The sequence below is a fragment of the Dromiciops gliroides genome, chromosome 2 (assembly GCF_019393635.1).
Source record: "Dromiciops gliroides isolate mDroGli1 chromosome 2, mDroGli1.pri, whole genome shotgun sequence".
Classification (NCBI taxonomy): domain Eukaryota; kingdom Metazoa; phylum Chordata; class Mammalia; order Microbiotheria; family Microbiotheriidae; genus Dromiciops; species Dromiciops gliroides.
In genome coordinates this window covers 438,092,902-438,109,502 of record NC_057862.1, presented here as the reverse complement: position 1 = coordinate 438,109,502, position 16,601 = coordinate 438,092,902, and the positions used below count along the sequence as shown (strand labels likewise).

Genomic DNA, 16,601 nt, shown 5'->3' with positions numbered 1-16,601 from the left:
TAAGAACAGCTCAAAAACTATAAATTTCAAAGAAGGGGTCCATGTGCATTGGTAGAGGGAGTATCTTAATCTGGAAGTTCCCCTGTATCAATGAAATCATTGATTCAGTGCCTATCCCTATACCTCTCCTTATTGCCTCTCAGAGAATTACATTGTTAAAACAATAACATTAATTAAGCACAACCAGACATGGGTGGGACTTAAGACTCTATTATAGGGGGTGACATCCAAAGGATTATTTTCAGAAAAAGGAATTTTTAAAAATAGTAATGCACATTAGACCTGAGGCATTGCAGAAGTCTTACTTAAATCAAGGAGGTAAGTAAGGCTTTGTAGCTTGTTGAGGGTATTAAAATATATAGCCATAATGTTAAATATAATGTTAAATGTTGGGTTCCCAGCCTAGGATGAATATTTTGCTTTTAGGGGCCAGTTCATTATCTGTTGAATAGGCTGTTAGTCTTAACTGAAGATTCAGAGGCAGTGTGGTATAGCAGAGTAGTAGATTTGAGGTCAGGAGAACTAGGTTTCAAATCACTGATTAGTAGTAGTAAACTTGGGCAAGTCACTCAGTCTCTCTGAACTTCAGTTTTCTTATTTACCTACCTAACAAAGTTATTACAAGGAAAAAACTTTGTAAAGCTTGAAGTGCAATAGAAATGAGTTGTGATTGTTGATCATACAGTAATAAACATTTTTATTATTTTGAAGGTGGAAGAGGAGATTGTGACATTACGCCAGGTCCTGGCAGCCAAAGAGAGACACTGTGGTGAGCTGAAAAGGAAGCTGGGCCTAACTCCCTTGGATGGACTGAAGCAGAATCTTTCAAAGAGTTGGCATGATGTTCAGGTCTCCAATGCGTAGGTTTTCCCATTTCTCTCTTCTCTCTTGTAGGTGCAGCTACCATTCTGAAATGCAGTTGTGTTCAGGAACTGGCCATTCTTTCTGCTTTTTTGTTAGTGTATTAAGTTCTCAGTGACAAAGGATAAAATATGTTTGTTTAGTGAAAATATGTTAGGGATGAGTGCTGGAGTTTAGGAAATATTTTAGTTATTTAGATATGGAGCAAATAACTTTTCATAATTTTTTTTTTACATATAAGGTATTTTATTTTTTCCGTTACATGTAAAGATAGTTCTCACTTTTGTTTATACAAGCTTTACAATTTCAGATATAATTTTGTTTTTAAAGGTAGAAGAACTAACTGGATTTCATGTAGAAAATTGAAAAAGAAAATGACTTTCAGGAATTCAAAATCAAGGGTACCAATTCATTTCCCCACAGGGATTGAGTTTTTGGTAGCACATATGGTGTGGTACATATTGAAATGCATATATTTTCTTAACATAAGAACTTAGTCACATAAGTTTGGAATCTCCAACCCAATAACTATTCTAGTCTCCTAAAATACATATCTATTTTGGCCTGTCAGACTAAGGCAGTTCATTTGAAAAACTGCAGATTTTCAAAGAAGGTAGGGAATAGGAAAGCAGTTCTCTGACTTTTCATTAAAGAAATCATTGTTCTAATTTCTCAATTCCTGTTATAACCAATGGCCTGGAGTGGGGGGTAGTCAGGGGTGAGGAGAGAATGTACTATGTGAACCCGGATTCCCCTTACTTAAGAAACTACAGCCTTATGGAGAAATTGGCACTTCACATGAACCATTCTAACACAAAGCAGTTCTAATTCCTGAGAATTGCACTGTTTTAAGTACAGAAGTGTAAGTTGTCAGGTGTCTGTGGTTTTAAGGCCTGCTACTAACCAATCACTTCTTCTCTTTCCTATTTCTCCCCCAAACACCAATAGTTGAGCATTATTTGATGATAACAATGTATACTTGATGATGTTAGAACTGAAAAGGAACTTATCACTTCTTCTAGAACCTTAGTCTGGTTTCACATGGCCTTTTAGTTCAAGGTCACACAGTATATGCTAAACAGCCAAACTTCATCACTAAAGATAAAGGATAGATCTTTTGCATTGTGCATGATGAGGGTGCCAGACTGTGAGTGGTGTTTTCTAATAACCTCTGATTTTTGCTTTCTTCTTCCCCTGCTATTTAATATGCAATTTCAAACACCCAATTTGGAATCTTGATTTAGAAATTCACCACCAGAATTTCTGTTTCTAGCTATGTGAAAAACATCTGAGAAACTTGGAGAGTGGAATGAGAAAGTTACACAGTCTGACCTGTGAGTTCACCTGGCCTGTCAGAACCACTCTGCCCCTTTATTCTTCCTGTCCTATGCTTCTCTTTCAGGTGGCAGGGAGGGCTCTGTGTGTTTGGGGGTAAACTTTTGTTTGGTGACTAATTGGGTATTTTTCCCTCTCTCAATTATCAATAAAATGAGACCAAAAATATTCTCTTGACTTTAGGGTGCATGCAGTAGCTATAAGAAATTTCACTCAATTACCAGACCACACTTAAAACTTCATTTTATTTTGCACTAACTATAATTGGATGACATGATCAAGATAATTAAAGTACTCTAACTTCTCAGAACATTTTCCCCTTGCCTGGTTGTTTAGCAAACATGTATTAAATGCCTACTTTGTATGGATTATGTGTGGCAATAGGGAAGAGCCAAAGTTTAGATAAAGCCTAGTCACTGATGGTCCTAATGGAGTGATTCCAGTAGGGTAGTTCTAAGGCAAATCAGATACTTTGGCTGCAGCCAATCTGTTCTTACATACGCTTTTGAGGCTTAGTAAGATGTCCCTTAAGATTATTGGAAAGAGTGTTAATATCATGTGGAAACTTAGATTTTAGAGGCAGAAACTGAATAAGTTACTAGTGTAGGCTGTTTACTTCTCTACTCAGAGATCCTTCTATTTGAGGTTTTCTACAACATCAGTAAAGATATGAGTAAGGCTCTAATCTAGCTAGAATATTTTTTTTTAGAGAGAGGAAGGGCAGGAAGTACTTTTGAAATGGTTGCTCAGCAGGACTTTTCCAGGTCTTGTTTTGAAGGAAGTGTGACTGTAGTCATCAGAGAACATGAGCAGAGAATTTGTGTGTTTGTGCTCCCTAGCACAGTAGAGTAGAAGGTGATAGAAGTCTATTATCTTAAGCTCAGCTTGGCTAAAACTTTGTACTTTGTTTTTCTCACAGGAGCTGAGTTGTGTTGTCTGAGTAGTTTGGATCTCACATCCTGCGTGTGTGCTAGTAGAGTACCAAGCTCTGCTTAAGCAACACTCCAGTAATATTGGTACTTTCTTTTAGGACCTGCAGTGGAAGTTTTTAATGTCATGTTAAGGGTTCTGGAATCCAAACTGCATTGTGTATAGGACAAAATTCTCATACGGACAGTCTGAAAAGGATTAAACTAGATTAGATTAGTTTAGGTGGTTATCATATTCCCTGAGGTAGGAATGGGGCCATGATATGTCTAGTGAAACCATGTCTGGGCAGGGGAGGGAAAATCTCCATATGGAGAAATTAAAATTGGAATCTAGAGAAGCATAAAATGAGTAGGTAATACAGTGGATAGAGTATTGGACTTGGAGTCATAATGACCTGAGTTTGAATTCTGCTCCTAGACACTTATCTGTGTGACCCTGGGCAAGCTACTTAACCTCACTAAGCCTCAGTTTCCTCATCTCCGAAATAGGTTATTAATGGCACTTACCTCACAGGGGTTGTCACAAGGTTCAACAGAAATCATATAAATGGTAGCTGTTATGGGTGCTGAGATGTGCAGGGGAGTGAGATTCAAGCTGGGAGGGTCAGTACTGAAGAAGAAGGGAAGACTCATTCAGTGTTGGGGAGCCACTCTTTGATTTAACCTGTCTCCTCAAAACTTTTGGGCTTTTTGGGGGGGCTACATTTTGTTCCCTTGCGCTAAGCCAACGTGTTGATGAGGCTGACTCCCTTCAGACTTATCTATTGTGGTGAGGCCCTGGGCTCAGCTATAGCTTAAATGAGAATGGAGACTTAGAGGGCAGGACAGACTTTGTATCAATTGAAGGTATTTCTAAGGCTATTATTAATAGTGACCACAAAGTTATCCTTTTCCTCTAGTAGCTCAAAATACTTAGATATCTATTTTTTTACTGTGAGACAAGTAGTGCTAAGTTAAACTGGTCCAGTGCTCTGGGTAGGAAAATAGGGGCACAGAAGTTGGAGTTGGCATCCTCCAAATCCTTTAGTAACACAGCTGTGGAAATCAAGAGTAACAGAGATGAAATCCTAATGTAATGAAAATTTTTAAACACAAAATACCATTAATAAAAGTTAGCTTAGTTGACATCAGTTGGAAAAACTTAGGAAACGTGACTTATGAATTTCCCATATCAAAATGAAGAAACCCAAGTGTATGTCATCCAAAACTGACAATTGATAAGATTATGTGTTTTGCCAGAAGTATCATATCATGGTAGGCTTGGGATTTTTCTGGTGAACAGATGTATCTTGTAATGCTTCACTAAGGCTTAATTTAATATTTTAGTTATATTTGGGGGGGCGTAGCTTGGTATCTCAAAGATAGATGCTTCTGCCGTGTGAAATTAATTACTAATTCCTGATGGTGGGGGAAAGTTAAAAAAAATTATTTCAAAACCCAGAATTTGCTGCTAGAACATGGAAGGAAAATATGCTTACTGGGGTTGGATCTGCTTGAAACATTGATGTTCACTACTCCAATAAAGAATACTACTGGGAGGTACCTAGTTGATGCCTTCATCAGGCCACTTATAGTTGGGGAAAGATTAAATTGCACTAGTTAAACTTGAATGTCTGTACCTATTATTTATTTAGTTATAGGGAAAGTGGCTGCCAGGAGTATTGGTACGATCTTTTCTAACATCCATGTATTTGTAGATATCTTTCAGCAAGCAACACATTGGAGGACTGGAGTGAGAAATTAACCCATTCAGAAGCGTGAGTGTCTGAAACTTTAGTGCAAAATATTCTGTTTTTGTATTGGGTTAAAAAAACCTTGGATATGATTACCAGTTTCTATTCTTATCTAATTCCTTTGATTCAAATGATTTGCCTATTTGGGGAAAATATGTTCCGTTATTTCTAGAATATAACATACCTACGGGTTGCCTTACCCTAAGTAGTTTCCTACTTAATTTGGTTTTGGAGTGGGGATGATGAAAACTATGAAACACAAGTTGACTTGCAGTCTAGATTGGTGCTGATGGGAGTGACCACCCTTGTAATAAAAGTCAGTGAATGTTATGGGATCAGTAAACTTTTAGCTGTAAGTACCCTCTGACCCCCCTCTCCCCTTCATTCTCCTCCCACCCTCCCCCCAGATGAGCAATGTTTAAGAGTGGTACTGGGAACCAATGGCCAGCCTAAAGAGAAGGGAAAATGGAAGAAGAATAAGAGAATAAGATCAAGGAACAGAAGAGGGAGGAAAAAGTGCATATGGTGGGGAGGACAGAATGCTGCCAGCTTCACAGATGCCACTCAGTGGCACCAGTGTCTTAGAGTATCTACCCATGGTTCAGATTCTTTTCCTAATGAGTTGTTCAGCACACCCTTTATTTTCAGTTTTCACAGGCAAGAAAAGCTCTAAGATAAAGAAACTAGCTCCTCTACCTTATTTTGAAAGAGTATGGAAACAGGATTTCCCCTTCTATTTATCTCTTGCTTGAGGACCACCATTTGTGGTGTTAATACTAAAAGGATGAGGCAAGTTAATTGAGACAAAAATTTTATTATAATTTTATTTTTAAAATTTCATCCTATTTTCTTTGCAGTGTGTGTATTAAAAAATAATGCACCACCATCAACTCATACAGGTTGATACTTCAAGGTATTCTTAAATTCCATTTTTTTTTTAAACCTAAGGTGATCCTCCGATCCCATCTTATAAGTCTTAGCTGTACTATCTAGAACTGTTATTTTCAAAATATTCTTCCTCCATTGTTGTCTGAGTGAAAAAGGCTTTCCTCTTTGGCTTATTGTTCAGTCTTCTCACTTGTCATATTTTGTTTAGTACATATATAGATGAGATTATGTAAGGCCTTCCTTTTAAAGTCCCCATTTATTAAGTTTAGAATGTTAACATGTAGTTTTATATACTTTTTTTTCCATATATATATATATATATTTGCAGGCAGTGGGGGTTAAGTGACTTGCCCTGGGTCACACAGCTAGTAAGTGTCAAGTGTCTGAGGCCGGATTTGAACTCAGGTACTCCTGAATCCAGGGCCAGTGCTTTATCCACTGCTCCACCTAGCTGCCCCCTTTTCCCAATCTTAAAAGTATTTTACTTTTTCTTTTTTTTTGTGTGTATTTTACTTGTTCTCAGTTACATGTAAAGATAGTTTTCAACATTTGTTTTTATAAGATTTTGAGTTCCAAATGTTTTCTCCTTCCCTCCCCTCTTCCCAAGACAGAAAGCAATCCGATATAGGTTATATCTATAATCACATTAAACATTTTCTTCATTAGTCATGTTGTGAAAGAAGAATCAGAACAAATATGCTTTTTTACCACTAGTTTTTTTTGGTTTGTTTCTTTTGCGGGGCAGTGAGGGGTTAAGTGACTTGCCCAGGGTCACACAGTTAGTACAAAGATATATATTTTTTAAAAGAAAAATCAAGTTTGGAGAGTAGGTCTTGTTTTGAATTTCTGAAACTAAATTTTACAAGTGGTTTGTTCCTCATGGAGTCAGTCTTGCCAAGCTTCTTTTGATTTAAAAAACAAATTCTTAGCAATTATTAATTGGTATTAGACTAAAAGTAATTGTGACCGTAAGTCTGTAAATAAAATTAACTATTTTCCCTTCAAAGAATTTGTACCAATTTCACTCAGGTTTAGAACTTTAATGAAAGTGTAAGATGTGACTAAATATTGTTTATTAACCTAGGAAAAAAGAATAGCCAGGTTTGGGTAAGCTAAGGAAAGAGGAAGGGAACATCTTACTTTTTTGCCAACAGATTGGACAGGTTTTTCTGGGTGGAGCCTTGCCCTAATCATTTAGTGCCAGAGTCTCTGTATAGTTGTAATAACAGATTTTGATGTGAAACTTGCATTTCTGTAGTAAGGAACCTTTTGAATTTGCATGTGCTTGAGATTGGTGGTCCACAGCATAGAGCTGACTTACTGTCAGGGTAGAGAATGGAAGACAGACCCAAATCACTTGGCTGAAATAAATGAAGTTTTCAATGTAATTGTTAAGAGAGTGATGCTAAATAAGAGATCCCTTTCAGATATATAGTGGTTTCTTTAAAAAAAAGTTGTACAGGATTTTCTTTCTCTGATGGAGCATTTTATCTGAATTACTCAGCTTTTTTAAGTATTTGAGTAAAAGAATTGATTTAATTCAGTTGCTTCATGTTGAAGACTATATCATCTTGGAAGAAGAAATGTTCCTATACAGGCAAAATCTATCACTTATTGTTTGACCTTGGGAAAGTAACTTAAACTCCAGCCTTAATTTTCTCATTGGTACAATGAAAGGCTTGGACTGGATGAGTCCTAAAGTCCCTTTAAGTTCTAAGATGTAGTGACTTCTATTACTTTAAAAAAAAAAAAGTACAATCTCCTTGGGCCCCAAGGGTGTTAGAATAGATTCCAGAGCTTGGTCAGATCTCACATGTTGATGTTATGGTTGTTACAGCACTTTGTTTTTGAAGTAGAAAAGCATCCTCAACTCTTGGAAATGTTACAATCACAATTCGATTCAGTCTGTGAGGAGGAGATTTTGGAGAGTCTGTTTTTTTCCAAAGGCTGGTTATGTATGTAGCATTTTTTTTTTTTTGCGGGGCAATGAGGGTTAAGTGACTTGCCCAGGGTCACACAGCTATTAAGTGTCAAGTGTTTGAGACTGGATTTGAACTCAGGTACTCCTGAATCCAGGGCTGGTGCTTTATCCACTGCGCCACCTAGCCACCCCTGTATGTAGCATTTTTACCAGTTGCTGACCATAGGAGGTCTGGGAGTGGGATTTTCTTGCCAAGGTTTTAGTGAATGGTTAATTTTTCCCCTTTTACTAAAGTATGTCTTGCATTATAGTGCAAGAACTAGTTGGCAGTAACATGGATATCTTCATGACCATTTCTTTGATTCAACATTTATTAAACTCTTGTGCTATACATAGGGCTCTGTGCTAGGGGACATCATCATAACTGCCATTTATATAGCATTTTACGGTTTACAATACTTTCTATAGATTATCTCATTTGATCTTTACCATATCTCTGGAGTAGGTGCAATTATTATCATCCTCATTTTACAGAAGAGGAGACTGAGGTTGTGACTTTTCCCATTGTAACACAGGAAATAAGTAGAGGAGAAGGAATTCAAATTCAGGTTTCTCTGGCTTTAAGGAATTTGTAATCTAATAGGGGTAGATCATATGTAGCAAAATGAAATAGAGTTTAGTATATGACAAGTACAGATGATTGGTACATAGTACTTTGAGAAGACTAGCCTATGAAATTTGATCATATAAATCTAGGGAGGGATCAGGGAAAGCTAAGTTAAAATTTTTTTTTTTCTCATTTACTTCAAACCCCAGAGTGTTCGGATCAGTCTTAGAAGTGAATTGTTCCCTACCCACCCATCTCCAATCTAGTAAGCATTCATAGAGTACTAAGAATTGTTCTGATGATCTGGGGGGAAACATTCTCAGAGAGCATTGTAGTGGGGATAGGATGACTTACACACAGGAATCTACAATATAAAATACTAAACAATAAAGTATTAGCTTGTGTGATACAGATATTAAAAGATCAGTGTGACTTAGCATAATCACGGACGCTTTCAAAGAGGTTTTAGCATAATCAGGGAGGAGTGGGACTTTAATTTGACCTAGAAAGATGGATAAGGCTTTGTTAAGTAAAGAGCAGTGGACAATAATAATATGAGCATATTTGCTAAGGTGAGAATGAGAATGGAGTGAGTGCTCAGGAGACAGTGAAGATTTTGGCTTGATTAGAATAAGGATTTCATGTTGGAAATACCCAGAAATTAGACTGGCTAATTTGGATGGCATTAGATTGTAGGGGGATGCCAGCTTGAAGAGTCTGAATGTAGGCAGTGGGGAAACCATTGAAGGATTTTGAACAAGAGAGTAATATAATGAGAAAGTGTTTAAGGAAGACTATTTTCTGAAATGATACTTCAGTATGAAATAGGGAAAGTCTTTTATTTTGGAACTTTAAAAAATTTTTTAATTTTTTGGCGGGGCAATGAGGGTTAAGTGACTTGCCCAGGGTCCACACAGCTAGCAAGTGTCAAGTGTCTGAGGCCAGATATGTATTTTGGAACTTTATCAGATGACTTAGTCTGATTGTGGTCTGATTAGAGAACACTGCTAGACACTTGTGTGAACTAACATAGTATTATTGATAAAGTATTAGCTTCCTACAGACTGGATCTCTCAAAAGAAATTATATCTTGTTTATTCAAAGTGATTGTAGTCTTAAGATATATTTAACTTCACCAAAGATTTCTCCTCGTGTCACCCTAGATGACATGACTGTAGGCTATATAACCCTTTATTGCTATCATGGCTCTTGATGCTACGATATAGGCTACATGACTTCTGGTTGCTTCTCAAGGCTCTTTGGATTTTGTGGTCTAGATGAGTGAAGCTTAACTTTTGTTTGTGATGATTGCTGAGTAAGGGGGAGTTAGTTCAAGGTTCTAACTCTGACTGGGGTACTCTCTTTCCTGGAATATTTATGGGTTATAGCTTGGCCACTAGGTTTCGTGCTAGTGCCAAATTCCTTATCTCAAATAATGAAAATAACTTCAGAAGTACCCTTGAGAAGGGAGATGTGCTTAGTGGCTGTTGGTGGAAGGACAAGGGATGAAAGCATAGGAATCTACTTCAGTGTTAGGTTCAAGATGAAATTCTATAAACAGTGATATTTAAAATGATATTGTTAAAATTGAACATTGGTACCCTGTCCCAAAGGGAAATTATGGAAGTAGTACAAGAAATTCTTATGTTTGAAGTGATATGAGTGGGAAAGCTAAACACTGAGACTGTGTGTATTTAGACCCTAGATAGCAGAAGATCTTCTCGATCTTTCCATACTAGCATAATTCTGATATCCTCATGATGAGAAAAGTAAGAATTTAGGTAATAAAAATGGTGAATATGGGGCAGCTAGGTGGAGCAGTGGATGGAGCACTGGCCCTGGAGTCAGGAGGACCTGAGTTCAAATCCGGCCTCAGACACTTAACACTTACTGGCTGTGTGACCCTGGGCAAGTCACTTAACCCCACTTGCCTCACCAAAAAAAAAAGTGAATATTAGCTTAATATTTCTTAAATGTGGCTGAAAGTAACTTCAAGGACTTTCTTAGCTCTTGCCTCCAAAATGGCACTAGTCCACCTATTCTGTTGTCATATCCATCATTCTAGTTGTTTCTTTGCACTAGCATCCAGATAGGTTGTTCTGTGATGAAAGCTTGATTCAGCATCCTTGAGGAAAGGGGAAAATGATATGAGTAGTAGGAGAAAAAGAATGTGAAACATAGATAATCCAAATTTAGCTTGGCTACATGCTTTTGAAAAAGTTTGGTTTAATACTGCTTATAATACTGCTCTTAACAGGTGAGGCTGCTTCCCTTTCTTAGGGGCACCATAAAAAAGGGCCCATGCAGAAGTGGAGGAGAAACTTTTCTGTGGCAGCCCCACTATTCACTAACTTCTTTGAATCTTTCCTTTGGGGAACCTTTTCCAGAATTTAGGGGTGCTTTTTCCTTGCCTGGTGGGTGGAAGCCTTCTCATTCTTGTTTGGTTGGTTTAACTTATCTTCTTCTGTCTAGTTACAAGAAGACTCAGGAAACTCTCTCCCAGGCAGGACAGAAGACTTCAGCTGCCCTGTCCAATGTGGGTTCTGCTATCAGCAGGAAGCTTGGAGATATGAGGTAGGACCCCTTTCCTTGGAAATGTCGTTAATCTTTGGCCTGAATTTCTGTTAGGGAAGAATTTATTAGGGAGAGGGAGGATGAGACTTCATTGTAAGTTTGTGACTTACCAAAGTATGGTGGCTTGTGATTGGGTCTTAGAATGGAAAAGTCTATGGAGCACAGAATTCCTAAACTCAACATAGGATCTGATGATTTCAGCTCCTTACCCCTTTTTTCTTCATCTGATTTTTTTTTTGGTCATATTGCTTAATAACATGTCCATTTGAGTGCCCTAGAACAGAAGGGAAGTTAGGAAATTAGTATATTCTGCTCCTTGTTAGCCATACTAGGTTTGGTGGTGGTAAGGTAATAGATGATCTTAGAATAGACTCATAGGGGGGCAGCTAGATGGTGCAGTGGATAGAGCACCGGCCCTGGAGTTGGGAGTACCTGAGTTCAAATCCAGCCTTGGACACTTAACACTTACTAGCTGTGTGACCCTGGGCAAGTCACTTAACCCCAATTGCCTCACTTAAAAAAAAAAATAAGTTAATGAAAGACAGTTACTAAACCTTAAGTTTTGTGGAGGTCAGAATCAGTATTTTAATCAACATCTGATGGAATTTTAGATTTTTTAAAGAATTGGATTTTATGGTAGATCTGTTTTCATAATGAATTATCTAAATATTTACATTCATGAGTATTTTTGAAACCTAAACTTACCATAGGAAATCTGTAATGTCTATTTATTTATTTATTTGTTTATTAGGTTGTTTTGTTTTGGTTTTGTTTTTTGGTTTTGTTTTTGGGTGGGGCAATGAGGGTTAAGTGACTTGCCCTTGGTCACACAGCTAGTAAGTGTCAAGTGTCTGAGGCCAGCTTTGAACTCAGGTCCTCCTGAATCCAGGGCCAGTGCTTTATCCACTGTACCACTTAGCTGCCCCTCTATATTTATTTTAATCTAATTTTTCTTTTGTGTATCATGAGTGGTTTTTTCTTTACCTGGGATTTATTTTGCCTCAGAGTTGTCTAGCTCATAGACTAGCTGTGAGCAGAGAAAGTTCTTAGTGGGAAACAAATACAAAGTAAGATTGTCCCAGTGATGCTTCTCCCATACTTGTTTGGTGTACAGTGGTTCCAGACAAATGAAAACAGGAGCATTTCAGTGTCTCTTTCATCCAAAGTTTGTAGCTGACTTTCCTACCTAGTGAAAGGTGTTCCTCTAAAGCAAGTGTTGCTATATTTTTGCTTCCCTCTGAGGTAAGGGAAACAACATAGTATCTTTGCTAATATTTCTAAATAATAGTTACAAACATCACCTTCTTCATGCTTTGGCGAGGGAAATCATTTGGAAAAGCCTCAGCAAAAAGGACTTTGTCTCTTCTTAAAAAAAGCTAACAAATATTAGTCTTAAGTAAACTGACATGTACAACACCTAAAAAGCAAACTCTGGAGGTGTTTTGTGCAAGTTCTTGTAACAAATTTCATTTGAAATTACACTGGACAGTTCCTTCATCGAAGCTGCACTTTTGGGGACTCCTCCTTCCCTCCTTGGGCCTGTGGGGAGCTCAGGTGGTAAGCACTGATAGTAATCTCTGATCACATGCTGCTGGTTAGTATCACATTCTCATTTTCCTTATAATTTTGCCTTGGAGTGAGTTGAGAAGAGGTGAGTATTAGTTATAAGAAAATTTGACTTAAAAGTCAGAGATGAATTTTTTTTTTATAACATGCTTTGAGCCACTGTGAATATGCTTTCTCAGAATGGTGCCACTTGTTGGTCATGCTTTTGCCTTGAAATACTTTTTTAGGGCTTGAGAAGTAGCTAAAGGTGTCTGGAAAACAAAAAATGTTTGACAGGTATGACTTATAAATAACCTTTATTTCTAAATATATCCTTTATTCTACTGAGGGAGCCATCCCTTTTAAGAAAGAATTAAAAAGAACAGTAGAAAGCAGTTCAGCAAAACTAACTGACGATCAGCTGAGTCTGATATTGTATGTAATATTCTGCATTCATGTTCCCTCTCATTCCCCCACACCAAACCAGCCTCTTCAGTGGCTTAATTTCTTTAGACATCTTTTGAGAATGGATAGTTCACTTGTTGTGCAGTATTTTTAGCTTGGGATCTTTGGGCCAATATTGATTTATATCTTGCAAATTTAAAAGGATGACAGTTTTCTTTTTTAATTTTTGGCTTATTCTCATGTGGAATTTCACCCAGCTCATTAAAACTAGATGTGTCTGCAGCTCCATTAAATCATTCTGAATGGAAATTGGGTCAATTGACTGAAATTTTAATGCTGACATTCAGCAAACTAAGTCAGATTCAGAGGACTGACTTATCCTTTTTTGATTAAGGTATATATATAATAAACATTTCTCCTTATTGGAACACTTACCATGGTCCTATTTCTAGTTCTGTATGTTTGCAAGGAGAGTTGCATCTCCTGTGTTTTCCTGGTGCTGGAGCTAAGAAGATTTAGGTTCTGGAACTCTGTAGAATTCATGATTACTGGAATTGAAAGTTAAATTTTGAAAATGATAGGAAGACTTCCATTTATGAGAATTGTGACTCATTGTTCCCAGTGCATGTGATCATAGATTATGGGGAGTGTAGTTACTTGCCTGCAGTGGAGAGATTTCCTTTGAATGAGTAAAGTGCTCAGTATTTCTTTACACTAATCTGCCACTTTTTTTTTTACTCTGTCTTGCTGTTCCGTGTGTGTGTTTGGGTCCTGGGTAAGGAGGAGGTATAGGGTGTTGGAAATTAAAACTAAGTTTCCTTGAATTCATTGCTTTCCCCTTTTAATATAAGGGAACCCATTTTCCCCAATTTGGCTGTTGAAGTTTAAAGTAACTAAATGAATTTACTTTTTTTTTTTTTTGCTGATCTCCTGGAGCTGGTACTTCTGTCAAGGTCTCCTGAACATAAACTATACTTGGTCATGGTTCCCAAGTGAACTTTCCAGTGGCCTCCAGTTAATTAACTATGCATTCCTAAGAGTTCCATCCCTGAAAGTTCTTAGTACACTTTTTAAAGTACTCCTATTCTTTTTTTCTTAGATAAACTGGTTGAAGCAATATCCTTGACTCCATTCATGAGTTTTAAACCTAGAGTCCACACCATTCCTTGACAGTGTAAATAGATTTAAGCAAGGTTTAGATAATTCCAAGGAGGGGGTAGGTGCTTCTATAGTGGATTGTTATGGTATGAACTTTCAAAATTCATTCTAAATCTTTTGTGGGCACTGTCACAGAAAGTAACTATGTAGCTCTTCCAACATATGTCCCTATATATGCTCCTGTACAAGTTAGAATACTGAACTTTTAGAACTAACCACTGATCTAATTTTGTTTTATATTTTTAATGTTCTTAAATCATTTTATCATTACAGTGAGAAACCTCTGGTAACTTCCTAATGTGACCTCTGATTGTTGAGAATAGGAGGGCATTAATTTTAGAATATCTAGTCATATTATTTTAAGAATTCTTTGTCACTGAAGTGTTTGAAAAAAGCAGCTTAGAAGCTTATCTGATGGTGTCCACAATGGATTTATTTTAAAATCTTACTACAAGTTTGAAAATAAATCTTTTAAGCAAACCAGCTAATTCAAGTATCTCTGCTTCTCATTCAACTGAATTGTGCAATGTACCTTAGCGCTCATTGAAGTGACTGAAAAAAGTACTTCAAATTATTGATGCAAAGCTAATTAGCAAGGATGTGATGCTTTGCTTATAAGATATTAAATGTGGGAAAACTGTCAACTGGGCAGGTACATATTTTTGAGTGCCTGAAATATCCTTTAATTATCATATGGAAATCTTGATCATCACAAAGCCAAACACTACATGTATGGAGGTCAAATTGCTTCACAGTTTGTATCTTTGTTACTTTTTATGTTCTTTTTTTGGTGGTTGTTCCAGATAAAAGTGATGAATGCATATGGATTTCCTTGAAAATGACTTCTGGTATTAAATATAAACTGTACAAAAAGATCAAAATACCATGTGTGCTGCATGAATAGCTATGCATTCAGTTTGGGTCTGCCATTTTTCTTACTGGAATATAGACTATAAGGAGTTAATTATTAAGCTAGTACTTGAGTAGTTTGTGGTCAGGAGTCTAGTATGGTATTTTGTGTATAATTATGCACCCTCACATTAGATTAAAACACTCAGGTTTTGGAGAGGTGGCATTTATTTGTTGAACTTTACATGAGTTTGCACACATGGGTTCTTGAGCTTGTTAGCCTTTCTTCAAGCTTGTAAGGGCATAGGGAAGTATTGTAGTTTAGAGGCAAAAAACCTTTTGTTAAGTGGCTTGCTAAAGGGGGAGGAGAGGTGGGGAGTGACTTTCTGGAATAGAGGGGCTATTACGCAGGTCTGGGTGGCTGGATTTTCTTGCCTAATGTATTTTTTTCTCTTTCTTCCTGCTGCCAATTATTTTGTATTTTTTAGGGCTCATCCCTTCTCACATTCCTTTAGGTAAGACTAACCCATCATAAATGTAAGATGAAAGGCTTTCTCCAGAAAGCAGGATAAGACTGACTCTCTGAATCAATTTTAGCTAGCCAGCATTCTCAGAAAGTCAAGGTAGCACCAGAGAGGAAATGTGTGATTTGTGTGTGTGATGTGTGTCCTAAACATTCTAGACTCTGCCACTCTCTGTTACTCCAGCAATGTTTTTAGGAAGATTTTCATAGTTCTTAAAATTTGTACCATTTTCTCCTCAATTATAACCTGAGATGCTGGGTTCAGTACTAATGCAGTAGCAGCTATTGGCGCTACCTGTTCAACACTTCCCCTCTCTTTTGAAAAACAGCTTAATTCAGCAAACATTTAAGTGCCTACTATTTGCAAGGTGTTGGGGAAGATGTAAAAATGAAAGATGATACATTCCCTGCCTTTGAGGAGCTTACAGTCCAATAAAAGGGATGTGACAGATACACTAAATGTACTCTAAGGTAGATTATGATAAGCACAAAGGAGAAGTACAAAATGCCATAAGGGAATTTGAGGATGGAGAGAACATTTTGAGTTGGGTGAATCAGGGTGAACTTCATAGATGAGGCAGCACCAGAGCCCATCAGTGAAGGCTTTCAACAAGTGGAGATGTAGAGCAGATATGCATTGTCCCTTTCTTGTATTCCCTAGAGTAAGTTTTGTTGTATGGCTGTCTTCATCTAAATTAAATGAGCATTTATCAAGGAAGTTTGTGTCTTTTTATATTGACAAAAGCAAACCTTAAAGGCCCTAACTGCATTGTAGATAAATCTCGAGTGGTATTTCATTCATCTTGTTCATTGTTTATGGAGAGTATATTTGAGGTAACAGTATAGCCTATCCTGAAAAGACACTTTTCATGTGGAAGGGTTATGCTGACCCCTGTAACTCTCTCATCATCTGGTTAGTAGCATGTACTTCTCCTTTAAATCACTGCTGCTTCCTAATTTTTCCAAATGGTGTTGTGCCTTGTTTTCAGAATAAGTTCTATCTCTTTTAGTACATAACACTTAGGAGCTCTTTCTACACTGGGACATAGAAAAAAATCCAGTCAGATATTACTTCCGCTGCTGGCATTCTATGTTGGGAAGAAAACTGAACTTAAAAAACAGGTTTACCATTTTTGCCTAATTAATTTCTTCCTTATATTTTGATGTTCCAATTGTAAATACAAAACACATTGTGGATTGAATATTTTGACTTATTTAGCTTTGTTCAATTCTTTTTTCACAGCTTTATTTGAACTGTTATAGAAAAGCAGTT

General features: G+C 37.1%; 1 protein-coding gene across 4 annotated transcripts in view; it reads left to right on the top strand.

The window, feature by feature from the left end:
• Positions 1-16,601, top strand: part of TPD52L2 (TPD52 like 2) — a 31,007-nt gene that overhangs the window by 9,323 nt on the left and 5,083 nt on the right. The window contains exons 3-6 of one of the 4 annotated variants that reach the window (XM_043983088.1): positions 712-860; positions 4,823-4,882; positions 10,747-10,848; positions 15,294-15,320. In XM_043983088.1, coding sequence (XP_043839023.1) covers positions 712-860; positions 4,823-4,882; positions 10,747-10,848; positions 15,294-15,320 — 338 coding nt within the window. The remainder of the gene's footprint in view (positions 1-711; positions 861-4,822; positions 4,883-10,746; positions 10,849-15,293; positions 15,321-16,601) is intronic. The other 3 variants (XM_043983089.1, XM_043983090.1, XM_043983091.1) reach the window with 3 other exon arrangements.